Consider the following 20,625-nt stretch of genomic DNA (forward strand, 5'->3'; position numbering starts at 1 on the left):
CTAATGAATCTGTTGCAACAACTCTGTAACTTATTGTGTTTTATCCAACAAGTAACAGGACTTGTTGCAGCAACTAGTATCTTGTTGGGTTTTATCCAACTGCTAAAAGATTTTCAACAAGTAAGCAATTTGTTGCAACAACTGACAGGCCTTGTTGCAGCAACTAAGTTACATTTTGAGGTTTTTCCAACAAGTGGAGTGACTTGTTGCAGAAACTGGATAACTTGTTGTGTTTATCCAACAAGAGTAAGGACTTGTTCAACAACTATGTCACTTCTTTTGCAACAAATACTACAGTTGTTGCAACAGATACTACACTTGTTGCAACAGATATTACAGTAGTTGCAACATATACTACTTGATTCACCCATATTTAGTGATCAACAAAGGGAAATCAATGATATTTAGTGATAAACAAAGGAAATTAATGATATGTACTGATCAATTTATAATACTTAATCAATTTGATGGTATTTTGAGTCAGGAAAGATGATCTACTAAGTCAGTATGCACTAAATCCAATGATCATTAGAGTGAATTGACATCAACTACTTCATTCACCCATATTTAGTGATAAACAAATGAAATCAATGATATTTAGTGATTAATATGTAATACATAATCAATTTGATGGTATTTTGAGTCAGGAAAGATGATTTTGTAAGTCAGTATGCACTGTGAACTACTTGATTCACCCATAGTTAATGATAAATAAAGGAAATCAACGATATTTAGAGATCAATGTATATATTTAATCAATTTGATGTATTTTGAGTCAGGAAATATGATATACTAAGTCAGTATGCACTAAATCGAGTTATCATTAGAGTGAATTGATGTGAACTACTTAATTCACACATATTTAGTGATAAACAAAGGAAATCAATGATATTTAGTGATCAATGTATAATACTTAATGAATTTGATGTGTTTTGAGTCAGGAAAGATGATCTACTAAGTCAGTATGCACCAAAACGAGTGATCATTAGAGTAATTTGATGTGAACTACTTGATTCACCCATATTTAGTGTTAAAAAAAGGAAATAAATGGTATTTAGTGATGAATATATATATATATATATATATATATATATATATATATATATATATATATATATATATATATATATATATATATCTACTAATATCCTTAATGGATTAGATAGTAATTTCATGTAATTTCATGGATTAGATGGGCAATTCTAAGTGTATTCTTTCTAAATCGAGTGATCATTAGAGTGTTTTGATGTGAAGTACTTAATTCAACCATATTTAGTGATAAAGAAATGAATTCAATATTATTCAATATAAACAAAGGAGTTTAATGTGATCAATATCGTGAATATATTGCAACAATGGAGAAGTTGTTGCAACATATGAGATATCTGTCGCAACATATGAGTAAGTTGTTGCAACATATGAGATACCTAACGCAACATATGAGTAAGTTGTTGCAACATATGGGATATCTAACGCAACATATAAGTAAGTTGTTGCAACATATGAGATACCTGTTGCAACATATGAGTATGTTGTTGTAACATATGAGTTATCTGCTGCAACATATAAGTAAGTTATTGCAATAATTCAAATCTGTTGCAACAACTAAGCAACTTGCTTAAACATCTGATCCATCTGTTGAAGCAGTTAATAACTTGTGACAACTTCTTGACAAGTGTATGATCTGTTGCAACAATTAATTCATATGTTGCGACATATTTTTTAGTTTTTGCAATAATTTAAGCCTTTGTTTGATTTTTTCCAACAAGGTGAATAATTTGTTGCAACAACTAACAACTTGTTTAAAAAGATTAGTAACTTGTTGAAGCAGTTAGTAACTTGTTGAAACAAATTACTAACTTGTTGCAACTTCTTCAACAATTGCATGCATACATTGCAATAATTAGTAAGCAAAATAAATAAGTTCATAAATTGTTCAACGACCACCTTGGTTGCAAATACCACAGCTAATCAAAATAAATAAGTTCATAAACATCATTCACAAATAACATAAAGGACAAAAAAAACATAAATTATTCAACAGCAACCTTGGCTCTAAATACCACAACTTAAGTAATAATTTGTTCAGCAACTGCCTTCTCAGGTGTAGCAGATTTCCTTGATCTACTCCATCTCCTTCATTTCCATCATCAGTTTCTTCATCTTTTAGTTTTTCTTCATTTTCTTCATTTTTATTTACTGCTTCTTTGCTCAGTTCTTCATCTCTTTCTAAGGATTGATTGTCAGTTTGCATGTTCAATTTGACTATATCTTTCCTCAACATTTCTTTGATTCATAAATAAATTATCTACTTGTTGCAACACGTGTAGAAATTATTGCAACAACTAAAAATCTGTTGGATATCTTCTACAAACAGAACCAAATAACTGAAGCTATATCCAACAGATTTGTAGTTGTTGCAACAGATTGTCTACTTGTTGCAACAAGTGTAGAACTTGTTGCAACAACTACAAATGTTGGATATCTTCTACCAACGGAATCAAATAGCGAAGCTATGTCCAACAGATTTGTAGTTGTTGCAACAAATTGTCTACTTGTAGCAACAAGTGTAGAACTTGTTGCAACAACTACAAATCTGCAGGATATCTTCTACAAAAAAAAAAAACTAAATAACTGAAGCTATGTCCAACAAATTTGTAGTTGTTGCAACAGATTGTCTACTTGTTGCAACAATTGTAGAACTTGTTGCAACAACTACAAATCTATAGGATATCTTTTACAAAAAAAACTAAATAACTGAAGCTATGTCCAATAGATTTGTAGTTGTTGCAATAGATTGTCTACTTGTTACAACAAGTGTAGAACTTGTTGCAACAACTACAAATCTGTTAGATATCTTCTACAAACAGAAGCAAATAACTGAAGCTATGTCCAACAGATTAGTGAGTCGTTGCAACAGATTGTCTATTTGTTGCAAAAAGTGTAGAACTTGTTGCAATAACTACAAATCTGTTGGTTATCTTCTACAAATAGAATCAGATAAATACCAGGACAAGAACAAAAAAACTATATGTTGGATATATTTTCCTAAACCCTGAACCATGCCAGACAGCAAGAGAAAAAACATCTATTCACTACAAACTTTTCCTAAACCCCCAAATAAAGAAAATCAATACTTTAAAAAAAAAAATTGGAGGGGGGGGGGGGGGAGGCGGAGGTGGCTGGTGAAAAAGCAAATAAAATAACAAAACTTTTAAAAAAAATTGCGCAAGGAGGGGGAGCGGGGTGGGTGGGGTGGGTGAGGGGTGGAAGGAAGAAGAGTGGGGACTGGTAAAAAAAAAATCAAAACTTTTTTTTAATTTTTTTTGGGGGTGGGGGGGTGAAAAAATAAATAAAGAAATTAAATTTTTCTTTTAAAACAAAAAAAAAAATGGGCCGGGGGGGGGGGGGGGGGTGTGTGGGGGTGCTAGTGAAAAAGCAAATAAAAAATATCCAAACTTTTCTTTTAAAAAAAAAAATTGAGTGGGCGGGGGAGGGGGACGGAGGGTGGGGCTGGGGAGGGGTGGGAGGAGGAGAAGGGGGGCTGGTGGGTTTTTTTTGGATTAAGTTGGGATCTTTTTGTAGTTTATAAAAGATTAAAAAGTTTGAAAAAAATACATTTTGGACCCAATCTTCTTAATCCCAAATGTAATTGGGTTTTGATTTGATGTGGTCCCCACAAGTCACCTATACTATTTTCACAACTAAAATGTCACCTTTAGTTAAATCTTCCGTGTAAGAGTACTCAAAAACTCTTTTCCAATCCCTTGTCCCTAGGACATCACTTGATATTTTCCCCAAAGAAGTGACACCCCCTTCATAGCAAAGACAAAACGGACCACATTATACTCCATAAACTTCATGTTCATCAACTATTCACCAACAACTTAATCACCTATGGGCGAATACAGACTATCAGAGGACAAAGAGTAGTTGGCCATTTTTAGGTTAGGATTTGGTTATTGAGACAATTTGAGAGGATAGGAAGAGTTTGGTTTGAGTAGGGAAGAATGGGGTGCAGGTGCTTGTTTCAAGGAATTTGAGTCCAAGTATAAGTTTTGGGAAGAGAATGATTTGATGGTTGCAGGTTTTAAAAAAAAAAAGAGTCATCATTGCAAAAGGCTCTTTAATGGATACTGGTGGTTATACGCAGCCCCCTTTTTTTTTTTTAATTAATACTCTTAGTGAAGGTTAGTTTTGAATCGATGGAAAGAACCACTATTTCAAGTTGTTTCATGGCCTGAATGTATAATCGATTGCAAAGGAAAAGATACATACCTGAGGTGCATGAAGAGCCATATGCAGTCTCTAATTTCAAGCCAATCACTGTTACAAAAATATCCGTTAGACTGTATGAGATCATGAAACTATCATAGTGTACTACATAAGACCAAATTTTCAAGATTGGGTAAAATATTATTCAATTAACGAACTTATTTAATTGGAAGAATATATTTTAGCCGATCATTGAGGGACACTTATGTAATCTTAATCATCCCCAATTCTAACTTGTTCCTTTCAAAGTGATCTCTTCCTATGGCTTTTGTGAAAATGTTAGCAATTTGATTTTCGGTGGCACAAAATTTATTGAAATAAGACCCTTTTCAACATTATCTCTCAACAAGTGATGTCTTATATCAATGTGTTTGGTTCTCTTATGCTAATCAGGTTTCCTTGCAATGTTAATAGCACTTGTGTTGTCACAAAAAATGGGAACACGATCAATTACCGTACCAGAATCCTTTAATTCTTTCTTGATCACAACAATTGAGCACAACAAGAAGAAGCTGCCACATATCCTGCCTCAGTGGTAAATAAGGCCACATAGTTTTGCTTCTTAGTGGCCCAGAAGATCAAACATGATCCAAGGAAGTGTGCCATACCTGTAGTTCTCTTTCTATGCACCAAATATCACACATAATCAGCATCAGCATACCCAACTAGGTTGAAATTGCTACATTTGGGGTACCACAGTCCTAAATCACTTGTTCCTTTTAAATACCTCAAGATTCTTTTCACAGCTTTTAGGTTAGACTCCTTAACTTTGCACAAAGTCCCACACTAAACACTATGCCAGGTCTCTTTTGTGTACAAAAGAGAGTCAATTATACCTTATATAGTTATTGCTCAATGAGTGAACCCGGTTCATCGAGGTCAAGTTTTGTGGCAGTAGCAATAGGAGTATTAATTACCTTCGCATCTTTTATTTTGAACCTTTTAAGCAGTTCCTTGACATACTTTTGTTGATGGAACATTGTGCCAGTTGAGGGTTTGCTTAATTTGCAATCCCAAGAAGAAATTAAGTTCTCTATTCATGCTCATCTCAAATTCACTCCCCTAGAAAATTCCTTGAACAAGGACTCTCTTGTTGCTCCAAAAATGATGGCATCCACACAGACTTGCATAATCAACAAGTTCTTTTCTTTGACCTTTAAAAATAGTGTGTTGTCAATATTACCAATTGTGTGACCATGTGCCAATAGAAATCTTGACAACCTCGCATGCCATGTCCTTGGAGCTTCTTTAAGCCCATAAAGAGTCTTATCAAGCTTGTAACCATGCTTAGGATGTTCAACATCTTCAAACCCTGGAGGTTGTTTAACATACACTTCCTCTTTTAAATACCTATTTAGAAAGGCACTTTTCACATCCATCTGATGGAGTGTGAATTCCATGTGAGCAGCAAAGGCTATGAGGAATCTTATTGTTTCTAATCTTGCAACTGAAGTAAAATTTTCATCATCGTCTATGCCTTCTTCCTGATTATACCCTTTGACCACCAATTGTGCCGCGTTCCTTGTAATTGTTCCATATTCATCCAGCTTGTTCCGAAACACCCATTTTGTGCCAATTATTGTGTTGTTCTTTGGCTTAGATTGAAGGTGCCATACCTTGTTCCTTTCAAATTGATTAAGTTCCTCCTACATAGAAACAATCCAATTTGCATCCTGCAAAGCTTCATTAACTTTCTTTGGCTCAATAATAGATAAGAAAATATTAAAAGCACATAGATTCTTTAAGCCAGATTTGGTTGTTATTCCAAAGTTTAGGTCTGTCAGAATATAATTAATCGGATGAGATCCCTGATATTTATATCCCTTTAGAGCTAAACACTAAGTGTTCCAGCATTTTCATTTTGGGATTCATTGGGTGAACCAAGTTCACCAGGCTTTTCATCAGATGTTCTCCCTGTCTGTGTGCCAGATTGCTCATTGAGTTACCTATTTTATTACCACTCTTTAGCTTACTGTTTAAGTCAGTGGTGTGGCTGAATATAGGCTCCTCATCATCATCCTGCACCTGTTTCTCAGATACAATACTGATTCATCAAAAATAACATGCACACTCTTTTCTACACACATAATTCTTTTGTTAAATACTCTATAAGCTTTACTATGTTGTGAGTATCCCACGAAAACTTCCTCATCACTTCTGGCATCAAATTTTCCTAAAGTGTCTTTTCCATTTTTGTGCATGAAACATCTACATGCAAATTTTCTTAAGTGTGAGATGTTGGGCTTTCTTCTTTTGAATAATTCATAGGGAGTCTTCTTTAGAAGAGATCTAGTTATTCATCTATTCATTATGTAACATGCAGTGCTAATAGCTTTAGCCCAGAAATTCCTAGCAAGCATCATAGTCCTAGACATTTCTTCAAGAGTCTTATTCTTTCTTTCCACTACTCCATTTTGTTGTGGAGTCCTAGGTGCAGAGAAATTATGATCAATCCATTAGCAGAATAATATTCTTCAAATTCAGCATTTATAAATTTTGTTCCATGGTCAGACTTGATGGATGCCTGTCATGCCTCGAACCATGGCCTAGGCGTAATACGGCACTCGGTGCCTTCTTTGCATGTGACCGAGCGAATCACATGGCTTACTGAATCATCATAGGGAATGTACTGATGCTTAATATAAACATGTGTGGTGAGTGTAAAGCATGAGATTAAATAATCATAATTCTGAAAATATATGTAATCAATGCTGCTAATACAAGCTATACGACTCTGAGCATCTGACATGACATAGCTGAACTAGTCTAGTCTATGAAACCTCTAACATGAGTCTGATTGCTAAACTGTTTACCGGGACAAGTCCCCCTACATACATTAACTGCATAACTGACATGAAATAAATAAAGATAAAACCCTGAATGAGATGGGGCTCACCAATAGCTAATACGAGCAAGGTCCTAACGAGCTGATCCGTCGTCCTGTAAATCTGTATCATGAAATGCAGGCCCCCGGGCAAATAAAAGGGGATGTCAGTACATTTGAATTGTACTGGTATGTAAAGAAACTGAATGAAATAAGCATGGCACATGAAATAATGAAACTAAAACTGAAACTGCAAGCTGAACATGAACATGAGTATCATCTGACATGAATATATGTAAAACATGAGTAAGACATTTTAGGTACATATGTATATATAGGTATCTTGCGGGAGAGCCGTAGTATAACCGACAATATGGAATCACCATGTGGGTATGTGGAGTCCGGTACCTGACCGGACCAGCAGAGCAGCCCCACACCTTGTCAGGGTATGAGACATAAGCATGACATGAAAAAGGATCCAATTCAATTGTCTGAAGGTGTCGTCCTAATCTAGGCGGATCGACCCTTCCCTACTTTGGCATATGTAGTTTCAAGCAATCTGAGCCTTCTTGGTAAACCTATGCTACTCCCTAAAACATAAACATGGATATAGGTGGCATCAGAGCCAATGGTCTGTATAACATGGCTTGTAAGCATGACTTATAAAGTTGATTAATAAACATGGCTTGTAAACATGATTCGTGAGTATAATATAGCAAGAATATAAGTATATAGTATAATTTATATGAAAACATGGAAAGCATGTAGATTTTCATGAAAATAAGCATAATAGTTCATATCTTGCATTTAAGAATCCATGGAATACAAAGCATGGGTGTTCATGGATTACGAACGGATTCCCAATAACCAAAAATGGAATATCAAGAATACAATAATGAACCAGTAATACAAACATGGTATAGCATGGTACATGTAACTTAGGGTTATCATGAATTGAAATAGAAACCCTAGGTTTATGGAACTTCATGTTTTCATAGATGAACGTAGTTCATATCTTGCATTTAAGAATCCATGGAATACAAAGCATGGGTGTTCATGGATTACGAACGGATTACCAATAACCAAAAATAGAATATCAAGAATACAATAATGAACTGGTAATATAAACATGGTATAGCATGGTACATGTAACTTAGGGTTATCATGAATTGAAATAGAAACCCTAGGTTTATGGAACTTCATGTTTTCATAGATGAACGTGGCGTGGGGAAGAACAATGATTTTCCCACACATGGATAGAAATCCTACATACCTGTAATGCTCCAAAACTTGTATTAAACTATGAACTTTGAGAAGAAGTCCAAAAGCTTTAATCTTGAATCCTTGTGATGGGTTTTCTTGAAAACCCTAGGTTAGGAATAATGAATTCTTATTTAGAAATCATGGATACATATTAGAATTCACTTGAAAGGCTTGGAATAGGCTTACCTTGGTGTAGTAGGATGAGGAGAGGAAAAGAACTTCGTTCTAGGGCTTGGAGAGAATGAGAATATAGAAAAAGAACTGAAAACGCGTTTATATACTGTTCAGTCGTCGGGACAATTTACGATCCCTTTTTACGGTTCGTAAAAAGTGGCCGTAAATTTGTAACAGAAACTTGGTAATTTCCCCTCCATATTTACGATCCGAAGTACGGTCCATAAAAATTATACGGACTGTATAACCCACCATAAATCAATTACAGTGATCTAGGTTTCCTAAGGTCCATCTACGGTCCAATTGGCGTAAAACTGAGAATGCTGAACTGAAGCGAATTTTAATCCTAAGACTCCCAGTCTTGGTTTCTAAGTCCCTGAATCATGATCATACCTTAGTTAAGAGGTACGGGGTGTTACAATGACAGTTTATTTCCTAGTTTTCTTTCTAATTTTCTCACAAGAATTATGCAGGTATCACAAGCCTCATCTTTGGATGCAAGAAATAATGTCCAGGTAAACCTGGTGAAATCATCAACAATTACAAATATATATTTTTTACCTCCGCAGCTCATTACTCTCATTGGGCCACATGGATCTATATGGACCAGTTCCGGCGACTTGGTTGTTCTGACAACATTCTTGGTCTTAAATGATGATGGTACATGTTTCCCCCTTGCACAAGCATCACAAATCTTATCTTCCTTAAACTTAATGTAAGGCGAACCTATCACTAAGTTCTTGGAGACCAACTTGTACAGTTGGCCTAGGCTAGCATGGCCTAGTCTTTTGTGCTATAGCAAGGATTCACAGTCCATCAGACTAAGACAAGTGAGATCATTACTTGGTATGCTCATTATGTCAACCTTGTACACATTCTTGTACCTCGTGGTTGTTCGAACTGTATTACCTGTTTTGAGGTCGATGACATTGCAACCTGTAGAAGTAAACACTTCCTTTTTTTCCCTGTTATAGAGCTGTGATATGCTCAGGAGGTTGTGTCTTAGTCCATAAACCTGGTATACATTGTAAATGGAATGTTCTTCTGACCTGCCTATCTTTCCTATTCTTTTGATTTTTTCTTTCTTGCCTCCTCTAAAGGCCACATTCCCTCCTTCTAAGGCTGAGAGTGAACAAAATTTTTGTTTATCTCCAATCATGTGTCTTGACCAAGCACCACTCATGTATCAGTTTTGCTTGCTTCCTTTTACTCTCACCTGCAAAACAATCAGATGTTAGTTTTAGGAACCCAGACTAGCTTGGGCCCTTTTCCCTAAACAAAAGGATGAATCAAATCTTTCTTTGTCCATCCTGACAACAAATAAGAGAACATGTTCCATTCATTTTAACAGGTTTGGTATTTATGTTGATGTTTTCAGTTTTCTTCGTCATACCTTGGGTGTAGACACGTAATTTTGACCCTTCCCATGTGTTTCACCTTATAATTTTCAATATTTCTTTTAATTTTAATTTTGACATGTCAATTTTATTCTATTTTTATTTAGTAGGCTTATTTGCGAAAATCAAAAAGAAAAAATATTTACTATTTTTAGAGTATAAGTTTTGTGTTCAAAAGAATGAAAAATTACAAAAATATGTTTTTTTTAGGATTTAATTTTTTTTTAGCTAGTTATTTTCTTGTAAATAGTTTATTTTTCTCTATCTAGGAATAGTTATTAAATATGTCTTATTTTTGTATTTAAGTAAAAGGTAAATAAAAAATATATGGCAAAAAGGGAGATATTTTTTCAAGGAAATGAATCTTTTCTGTTGAATATATACATACACATCACACAAAAAGACAAAAAGAAAAATAGATTTTTAAAAAAGGGAGAAGGAACACGTGATGGGAGGGACATAGAAAAAGAAGGAAAACAAATTTTAAATGAAAAGGGGGCACACGTTTTTGGGAAAGATACTAGGGGTGGAACCCGAAAAAAAAATGAAAAAGAATATATAGACATCACATTACACATACACAGAATACATATTACTATTATATATAAGAGGGAATGTGAGGACTTTTGTAGTCCTCACAATAATTTCCCAAATTTTTTAAAAAAATTTTATTAATTACTTTTATGTCCTAATTTTATTTATTTAAGTCAATTTTTTTGTTTTTTGTTTTTAAATCTACTTTTATTTATCGGCTGGGGACTTTTGTAGTCCTTACAATAATTTTCAAATTTTTTTAAAACTTTTTAATTAATTACTTTTAGGTCCTAATCTTATTTATTTATGTCAATTTTTTTGTTTTTGTTTTTAAAGTCTACTTTTCAAAAGCTATCGAACCTCTACCTCATTTTTCACGTTCTTTGATTTTACGATTGGTGCTCGATATCGCATTTGAGCCCAATTAATCCGGATAATTCGCCTGCATCGCGCCTATTCGGGGGACGCTTCCTCCAAAGATTTTTTCCATATCCATGTTCGAACCCCTAATTCCTAATTAAGAGAGGAGCGGCTCATCTAACTGCACAAGTTAAATTATATATTTGTCTTAAAAGTTCATTAACTATGTATAGATTATTTATTTAGAACTAAATAACTTCAGAAAATTAGGATACATAAGTTATAATGTCAAATTCTAGTTCCAAATTTGATTTGAATTAAATAATTTCATCAAAATGGAAGTTAAAATATTAAAGGAGTGGAATGAAAATTTTGCTTTTATATAACTAAAACTTGTGGGACTGATAGTATATGGTTATTGTTGTTGTTATTGTATACTTGTACTAACACAAATTATATTTCTTTAGTTAAAATATCTGCTTTTATATCTTGAGTTTGGGCCCGGACTTAGCACAGGCCTCACATAACTAGTAGAATATAGATAGAGAGAGTGACGGAGGGAACAAAAGAAAAAAAAGGACCCATCATAATCTTCAGCTTCTTCATTTTACTCACCGGAAAACCCACCAAAAAGAATCACCACACAGACCCTTTCTTCTATTTCTCACCTAAACACCAATCATCCAATCTCTATTTCTCACCTAAACACCCATCATCCAAACGAACCACTGTTAAATACTAAAAAAAAACAGTCCAAAAAATCAGCAGTCCGCCCCTTCGTTCTTTTTTTGGTGTGAGTTCGATTTTCATTTTAAAAACTTTTTGAGGACTATTGTTTGGGATTGTGGGCATCGGATTCGCTATAGATTTGGTTTAGCTTGGGCTTTGAGTGTTTCCGTTGGGTTTTTCGTCGAGTTTCGGTTCAAAGTTCCGTTTAAGGTCCATTTCTAAGGTCATACTTTGTTGTTCCTCTTTGAAATAAATCCGTTTCGTTTGGTTTGGCTCTGTGTTCGTAAGGTGGTTATTTATTACTTTGCATTGAAACTAAGTTAATATTGTTTGGGTTAGTATATTAGTTTAATCATGCTATTACCGTTGCTGTGATGATGAATTTTCTTTTAAGTAATATAAATGTTGTTAATGGTAGTAAAAGTATAGTAGGGTGGGTTAATAACTAGAATCAAATGAGCTTGAGTCATGATTGTGAATTATGCATGAAACATGGGATTAAAATATCTTATTTCTTCTATTTAATTTATTTGGATCGGTGAAGCACTTATGGATTCGTTAACATTAATCAGCAAATTTAAGATCCGACATAAACTTTAGGCAAATATGTTAGGTTCATATATTTGTGTGTGTTTTCTTTTACTCGTTTTTGAATATTATGTATTCATTTCCGGGTGGGATGTGTCGGAAGAAAAATCAAAGTAAAAATGGAGGCCGTCCGTGGAGAAGACCCCGGGATGTCGGGGATAGCTTAGTATAGGTTAACATAGGATAGTATAGGTTTATTTTATCGCAGTTTTTTTTATTTATTTATTTTTGGGTTGTAATAATTCGGACTTTATATTTGAGTTTTCTCGTGTGTGTTTATTTGTTTTATGTAGGTTTTTGCGATTGAGTTTCCGCTTAAGCCAATACGAGTTAATTAAAGCGACCGTGCTAAAACCACGGAACTCGAGGGATGCCTCACACCTTCCCCTCGGTCAACAGAATTCCTTAACTAGAATATCTGTCGCTGATCAGTTTTTAGAGTCAAACTTGTTTTGAAAGGGATATTGATTTTACAGTAACTTGGCACACCAAAACTCGATGCCAGGTGGCGACTCTTTTTCTCTAAATAAAAGCCTTTTTCGAAATACAATTTTCATCACTTTCGATTTGAAAACCCTTTTGAACTTAACATAAATAAATCATTATATTTTTTGTGGGAAAAAGGGGTGTGACAGCTCTGGCGACTCTGCTGGGGACTTTTAGAATTCGAGATTTTCAAAAAATGACTCGTATTGGCTTAGTTAGAAACTCTTGGGTGATTGTTTTGTTTGGATTAATAGTTTTGCGTTATTTGCCATTTTCCTGAGTTTATTTGTTTATCGCATTTTCATGGTTGTTACCGCTTTATATCGGGCATCATTTGCATAAACCCCCAATTCTTTCTGCAACAAGTTTCGGAGCACGTCGTAAGAGTACATGACCTTTTCGAGAGTCACCCAAATTTTTAGGGAGGGGGCATTTCAAGCGTGGAGTAAGCGGAAAGCAAAGCAGCCGCTATCGACCGCGTGCCCCCTCTAACAGCCTTGTTAGTGAGTCCCAGCCTAGGTCAGCCTTTAGGGCACTATTATTTGCATCATATCGTTTGGACCTAGCAGGACTCGATCCTTGGTATCGTGTTCTTTTGTAGGAGACTTGTCTCAAAGTAATGTCAAAACTAGGCCCGCGGCTCAAAAAGGCATGAATCATCCTATGTGCTATTTGTTGCATTAAAAAGGTCATTTAGTGGACTGATTTGGGGAGGAGTGTTTGAAAAAAAAATTAGAAGATTAGAGAGGGGTAGTAGGTGTTGAATTTTTTTTTTTAGAAAAAAAATTCCCTTTCTTTCAAAAAAAAAAAAAGGAGAGATTTTCTTATTTTCATACATTCTGTTCAAAAAAGAAATTCCAAAAGATTTTACTTTGGTTATAAAAATAAAAATAAATGTTCTGTTAGTTTTAGTCTCTTTAGCATATGTCTTAGTCAAAAACCCAAAAAGATTTTATTTTTGTTCTATTCCATGTTTTCGAAAAAAAAAAAAAGCAATATTTTTTTTTGAGTCAGGAGTCATTTTTTCAAAATTTCCTTAACAGTCTAATCGGCATGAACCACCCACACCTGATTCCCGTCCCTCGGGGCGATGATACGTTGGCAGCCCTCTTCGGGTTCGGTGATATTTATTAAAAAATCCAAAAAAGAAGAAGATAGTTTTGATCTTTATTAAAAAAATAATAATAAATAAAGAAGAAGGGAGTTTTAATCCTTATTAAAAAAAAAAAAAGAAAAAAAAAAGGAGAGAGCGTCTTCTTGATTTTTATGCAAAAATTCAAAAAAAAAAAAAAAAATCGCCTAAAAAGATTCTTCCTTTCGATAGTTTATAGGTTACCTTTGGTATGAATTTCAAATTTAGAAGATCAAAAATATTTTCTTTTACTTGTCCTTTAGGATTCATTTGTTAGGAAATTCAAAAATCCAAAAATATCTTTTGAGTCTTTTTTGTTTCGAAATTCAAAAAGGAAAGAGTTTGTTGGTTACTCTATGTCCAATCTTCCCGAACTACGCAAAGATCTGATTCATGTCTCAACATGATACGTAGGCAACCCAAGTCGGGTTCTATCGAATTATTTTTTTAGGAAAATAAAAGAGAGAGAAAAAATGAAAGAGAGTAATGTGACAAGTGGGTCTAACTGATGACATTTTCTGTGCTATAGGTTTTAAACCGTCATGATTGGGACCCATGGTTTTGATTTTAATATCTTTCTCTCTTACAAAAACTTTTTAAATAAAGGTTGACTTGTGACAAGATTGGAGTTGAGCCACTACCCATCTTCCTCCAACCAAAAACAATCATGCATCCAACCATTGTAACACAAAATTGAAAAGGAAAAGGAGTCATGACCGGCAATGAAGCAAACCCGACCCTTACAGACACTTCAATGGAAATCGTAGATCAAGAATCTTATTTAAGAGATGAGGTCCGAAATCTGAAGCAACATATAACAGACATGTATCGAGCCTGGATCAGTGGGAAACCTCCTCCACCACTCCCTTTAAGTTACTTTGAAAATCCCTCCACGACCTCTATATTGGCACAAACTCAACATATTCCCCCATCATACCCACTAGCGGAACAAGAAGAAATGTCTAGGAAGCTAAAAAGCATGGAACAATCTCTAAGAAATTTGCAAGGTCTAAGAGGTTTTAAGAGTGTGTCATATAAGGACTTGTGTATGTTTCCTGATGTCCAATTACCTCCGGGCTTTAAAATCCCGAAGTTCGATATGTATGACGGACGTGGTGATCCCATGGCCCACTTAAGAAGGTACTGCAATCAGTTGAGAGGAGTCGGAGGCAAAAATGAGTTACTTATGGCTTACTTTAGTCAGAGTTTGACCGGAATAGCTGCAGAATGGTATGCAAATCAGGACATTTCTCAGTGGCACATTTGGGAAGACATGGCTCAGAATTTTATTCAACAGTTTCAATATAACATAGACATGATCCCTGACAAAAAATCCCTGATGAATTTGAAGAAAAAGCCTACGGAGAGTTTTAAGGAATTTGCCATTAGGTGGCGAGAGCAGGCTGCTAGAGTAAGACCTACAATGAAAGAATGTGAGATGCTGGAGACTTTTATCCAAGTTCAAGAAGAAGCGTATTACCAATTCTTGCTCCCTGCATTGGGCAAACCCTTCAGTGAAGCAATTAAGATAGGAGAAATCTTTGGGAGAAGGAGTTAAAACTGGTAAAGTTGTGAGCTTTGCTACACTAAAGGAGATCACAGAAAAAGGCCAGATAGATTTAGGGAGTCTGTCCAACCAGGAAGAGGAGGAAGTTGCATTGGTTATACCAACAGTGCCTCGAGATCAACAGATTCAACCCTGGCAGTATTCTCAACCTCCATACCATTTTTCTTCAAATACCCAATCTTTATACCAAGCGCACTCTGAGCCTCTAAACCCCACATATCATCATTACCCATCTCCGTCAATCACTCATACTCCCGACACACGACCCATAATGCTTCCCTTCATTTTCGACATTCTAAAAGACCTCGATTATCTCACTCAAGTTTTCAAGGTGCATCTCGACCTCACGAGAGGCACTGCACGTTTCCTCCTCTAGTTGAACCTTTATCCAGTTTGTTTGAAAGAGCTAGGCCTTTAGGGTTGCTATAGGCGGCAAAATTCTAGATTCCCAAGCGCCAACAGAAATCATTCAATCCTAACAAAAGATGTGCCTACCATTCAAATGGGCAAGGTCATGATACAAACGAATGCATCACACTGAAACACAAGATCCAAGATTTGATTGAGGAAGGGTTCGCAAGACTAATACTCTCGCCACACGATGTTAGAGGGCCGAATTGAGGATTGTCCTTCTGAAGTTTCATGAAATGACCCTCAAGTTCAATAGCGGATAAGAAGTGTCATCAACTAATCATTTGATATGCTGAAAATGTGTTTTGTGGTTTAATTTGGATCTTCTTTAAAAAAAAGATTGGCCCAATTAGGGATTTTGGACCATATCTTGCTTGTCTCATTCAATCTCCATATCTTTTTTACTTTCCTCTCTCTAAGGATATTAGTGCTTTTTTATTTTATTTATTTTATTATATTTATTTATTTCTTTTTGTTTTTATCCTAGTTCATCACATCAAGTTTAGAAAAAAAAGGAAAAAAAAAAGAGGAGTCAATGAAGATGACATGCATTATGACCAATGACAAGATTTGGACATCAATTCAGGCTTTCAGATAGTTAGTTATAAGATTACGGAGTTCCAAGAAAAGACAACAATGATCTTCATATTCAGGAAATGACCGATTTTGAGCATGTTTTGAGTTGGTATTTTCAAGAATTGATATGACGAAGGCATTTCATTCGTTATCCTTTTGAGCCTTAGTTTTGTTTTCTTTCATACCCCTCTTTTGGAATCAAAATAGAGTCAGAAAAGTGTCAAAAAAAAAAAAAAATAAGAGAGAGAAAAAAAACCACAACAAAATATAATTTCCTGAACTACGTTCGACCTGATTCTTGTTTCGGCAGGATACGTAGGCAGCCTTGCTTTAGGGCTCGGTCCAACTAAATAAAAAGTCAACATTCCCGTTTCAAAGAAACTGGGACAGAAGTTATTTTTCTTTTTGACTCGTTTCCAAAAGTTGTAAGTCAGAACCCTAATCTTTTAGCATTGTCCATGAGTTATGCAGTCCTTTCATTTCATTCCCTGTCCAAAAGTCTTCATTACAATCCAAATAAAAGACCTTCTGATCAAGTATTGAAAATGCCAAGTCGAGCGTCTTAGTGAACTTAGCTAGTCTCGTGGAAACCATCAATGGTAGAAGCGGAAGTCTTTTTGAAGAAATTGTGAGTAATCATGAATGAGAGAAAAGAATAAAATGAGAGAGGTTTGTTGGTGAAAACCTTTCGAGGCACCGCAAATTGAAATTGTGAGACATGAGAGAAGAGAATAAAAATGAGAGAGACTTGTTGGTGAAAACCTTTCGAGGCACCACAAGTCGAAATGTGAGCTATGTTTACAACAGAATGTTCATCATGAATAGTATACAACGTCAGTGCTACTTCAAGCGAGACAAAGCAAGCTCTCCAACACTAGACAAAGACTTGATGAATCAGCAAGTCTGAAGAGGTGGGCAAATCAAGTTATTGGTCTAAATTCATGTCACATTTTGTTTTCTTCTTCTTTGATTTAAATAAGCTTTTATTCCTCCTATTGTAGTGTATCTCACCAAATACTATTTTCTTTTCTGATTTCACTCGTACATAATTTTTTTGTTTGTTGTTTTGTTTGTTTCCCTCTAGAAGACGAGCGAGAAAGAATTTTCAAATTTTGCCATCAAAAATTCAGAAAGGGAATGATTAGTTGGGCAATTCGAGTGAAAGGAAAAGATTAGTTTGGAAACTCATTGGGAAAGAAACAGTTAATTTGGAAACTCAATTGAAAGGAAATGACTAGCTTGACAACTCATCCGGAAAGGAAAGGATCATTTTGGCTGCTCAAATGAAAGAAAAAGACCGACTTGATAATTCACAACAGATGAAAGGGTCAGGACAGATTGTTGAAATCTCCTTAGAGCAAATCAACTTTTGAACCTTCCCTGATCGCAGTACCGAAATATTCCTCTAACCCAACCAAAATGATCAAGCTCAATGTTGAACTGCGAAATTGTCACAAGTCATCAATTTTTAAAATTCACAATTTCTTTTGTTTGAAGCAGGGGAAATTCGCTGAAATTTTACATGTATTTTAGACTCATGTACACCAAAATGTTTTGTTTTAGGTTGACTACCACCGAATATAGTCATGCTTTTAGGTTGACTACCTCCAAACGCAGTCATGTTTTTAAGTTTCAGGTCGACTACCTCCGAATATAGTTATGTTTTCAGGTTGACTACCTCCGAATAAAGTCATGTTTATGAATTTTAGGTTGACTACCTCCGAATAAAGTTATGTTTATGAATTTTAGGTTGACTACCTCCGAATAAAGTTATGTTTTAATTTTAGGTTGACTACCTCCGAATAAAGTCACGTTTCTAATTCCAGGTTGACTATCTCCGAATATAGTCATGCTTTTAGGTTGACTACCCCCGAATATAGTCATGTTTTCAAGTTGATTACCTCCAAATATAGTCACGTTTTTAGGTTGACTACCTCCGAATAAAGTCATGTTTATAAATTTTAGGTTGACTACCTCCGAATAAAGTTATGTTTATGAATTTTAGGTTGACTAACTCCGAATAAAGTCATGTTTTAATTTTAGGTTGACTATCTCCGAATAAAGTCACGTTTCTAATTCCAGGTTGACTACCTCTGAATATAGTCATGCTTTTAGGTTGATTACCTCCAAATGCAGTCATGTTTTTAAATTTTAGGTTGACTACCTCCGAATATAGTCATGTTTTTGGGTTGACTACGTCCGAATAAAGTCATGTTTCAATTTCAGGTTGACTACCTTCGAACGCAGTCATGTTTTTAAATTTCAGGTTGACTACCTCCGAATATAGTCATGTTTTCAGGTTGACTACCTCCGAATAAAGTCATGTTTATGAATTTTAGGTTGACTACCTCCGAATAAGGTCATGCTCCTAATTTGACTACTTCCAAATACAGTCATGTTTTTAGTTAACTACCTCCCAATATGATCACAAATAGTTTATGATTTTTCTAACACTAAAAAAAAATTTCGGTGCAAACTGGGATAGGAAATTTTGTTCATGTTATTTGTTTTAATATCAAATCAGGACCCTCCTGGATAATGATATTTACCTTTACTCCTAGGAGACTCACTTCCTAGTCGAGTCTTTCAGTTTAACCCCTAAGAGACGCACTTCTTAGTCTGGGTCTTCCTGGTTTTTGACTTTAGGAGACACACTTCCTAATTCAAACCTTTACTCCTAGGAGACGCACTTCCTAGTCGAGTCTTTCAGTTTAACCCCTAAGAGACGCACTTCTTAGTCAGGGTCTTTCAGGTTTTGCTTTTAGGAGACGCACTTCCTAATTCGAACCTTTACTCCTAGGAGACGCACTTCCTAGTCGAGTCTTTCGGTTTAACCCCTAAGAGACGCACTTCTTAGTTAGGGTCTTTCAGGTTTTGCTTTTAGGAGACGCACTTCCTAATTCGAACCTTACTCCTAGGAGACCCCCTTCCTAGTCAAAGTATTTCAGTTTGACCCCTAAGAGACGCACTTCTTAGTCTGAGTCTTTCACGTTTAGCTTTTAGAAGACACACTTCCTAGTTTGATTCATTATTCCTAGGAGACGCACTTCCTAGTTTGAGTTTTCAGATTCACCCCTCGGAGACGCACTTCCTAGTTAGTACATTTGATTTTACTTTTATCTTTGAATTACATTACATATAGTTTATGATTTTGCTAACACTCACCAAAAAAAAATTCCTGATGCAAACTGGGACAGAAAAATTTTGTTCGTGTTGTTTGTCTTTGATGATTTACAGGACCCGCCTGAAGAATGGGAAAGCAAATCATGACCCGCCTAGAGAATGGGAGCAAGTTCAAGTAGCATAATCTGCCAAGACATCAGGAACCCGCCTGGAGAATAGGGACAATTTTCAATTTTAAGCTCAGGAGCCCGCCTGAAGAATAGGATGTACTTTCAATTGGTTTCAAGTTCAGTCAGAAGTAGCAGGAGCCCTGCCTGGAAAATAGGGATGACTTTAAATTTTAAGTTCAGAAACAGGAATGAAGGTTCAAGTCAAGGTTCAAGAGAAGCTGCATAGATAGGGTCTTGTACTTGTATTTTCTTTTTAACTTTTATTTTTCATTTTGATGTAATAACAGGAGCCGCGGACCGGAACCTCGACAGGACCTCACTCGACTCTCCAGCTCAGTATGTTCCATCACCCTTTTGTTTCTTGAACTACACGAGACCTGATTCCCTTATAACCCGGGATATGTAGGATGCCCAAGACCAGGGCTCGGTCACATTTTGTTCTATTACGTTCTCTTTCTTCAAATAATGGTCGGGTCCAAATTTGTCTCGTTATCTACGTCTTTGTCTGAGAATGCTTCGCGTCCCCAACCAAAGAGGGACAGGCTGTAGACACGTAATTTTGACCCTCCCCGTGTGTTTCACCTTATAGATTTTAAATATTTCTTTTAATTTTAATTTTGACATGTCAATTTTATTCTATTTTTATTTAGTAGGCTTATTTGCGAAAATTAAAAAGAAAAAATATTTACTACTTTTAAAGTATAAGTTTTAAAAAAGGGAGAAGGAACACGTGATGGGAGCGGCATAGAAAAAGAAGGAAAACAGATTTTAAATGAAAAGGGGGCACACGTTTTTTGGAAGGATATTAGGGGTGGGACCCAAAAAAATGAAAAAGAATATATAGACATCACATTACACATACACAGAATACATATAGAATATAGATAGAGAGAGTGACGGAGGGAACAAAAGAAAAAAAAGGATTCATCATAATCTTCAGCTTCTTCATTTTACTCACCGGAAAACCCACTAAAAAGAATCACCACACAGACCCTTTCTTCTATTTCTCACCTAAA

The 20,625-nt window shown here is 35.4% G+C and overlaps 1 protein-coding gene and 1 long non-coding RNA gene across 3 annotated transcripts; both read left to right on the forward strand.

Moving 5' to 3' along the window:
• Positions 1–11,626: 11,626 nt before the first annotated feature.
• On the forward strand, positions 11,627–16,127 carry LOC132054010 (uncharacterized). Its single transcript, XM_059446098.1, has 2 exons — positions 11,627–11,766; positions 14,369–16,127. Exon 2 carries the CDS (start codon positions 14,475–14,477, stop codon positions 15,318–15,320), a length of 846 nt encoding a protein of 281 aa, XP_059302081.1. The 5' UTR covers positions 11,627–11,766; positions 14,369–14,474; the 3' UTR covers positions 15,321–16,127.
• On the forward strand, positions 11,657–19,945 carry LOC132054019 (uncharacterized). Of its 2 annotated transcripts, none has more exons than XR_009414218.1 (4): positions 11,657–11,779; positions 16,256–17,227; positions 17,401–18,504; positions 18,583–19,945. It is a non-coding gene; the product is annotated as an uncharacterized LOC132054019 (long non-coding RNA). The 2 variants fall into 2 exon arrangements; XR_009414219.1 differs by having other exon boundaries at positions 17,404–18,504.
• Positions 19,946–20,625: the final 680 nt, after the last annotated feature.

The sequence above is a fragment of the Lycium ferocissimum genome, chromosome 1 (genome assembly GCF_029784015.1).
Source record: "Lycium ferocissimum isolate CSIRO_LF1 chromosome 1, AGI_CSIRO_Lferr_CH_V1, whole genome shotgun sequence".
NCBI lineage: Eukaryota > Viridiplantae > Streptophyta > Magnoliopsida > Solanales > Solanaceae > Lycium > Lycium ferocissimum.

Coding starts and splice junctions, on each gene's coding strand:
- LOC132054010 (XM_059446098.1), top strand. CDS start 14,475: ATGACCGGCAATGAAGCAAACCCGACCCTTACAGACACTTCAATGGAA.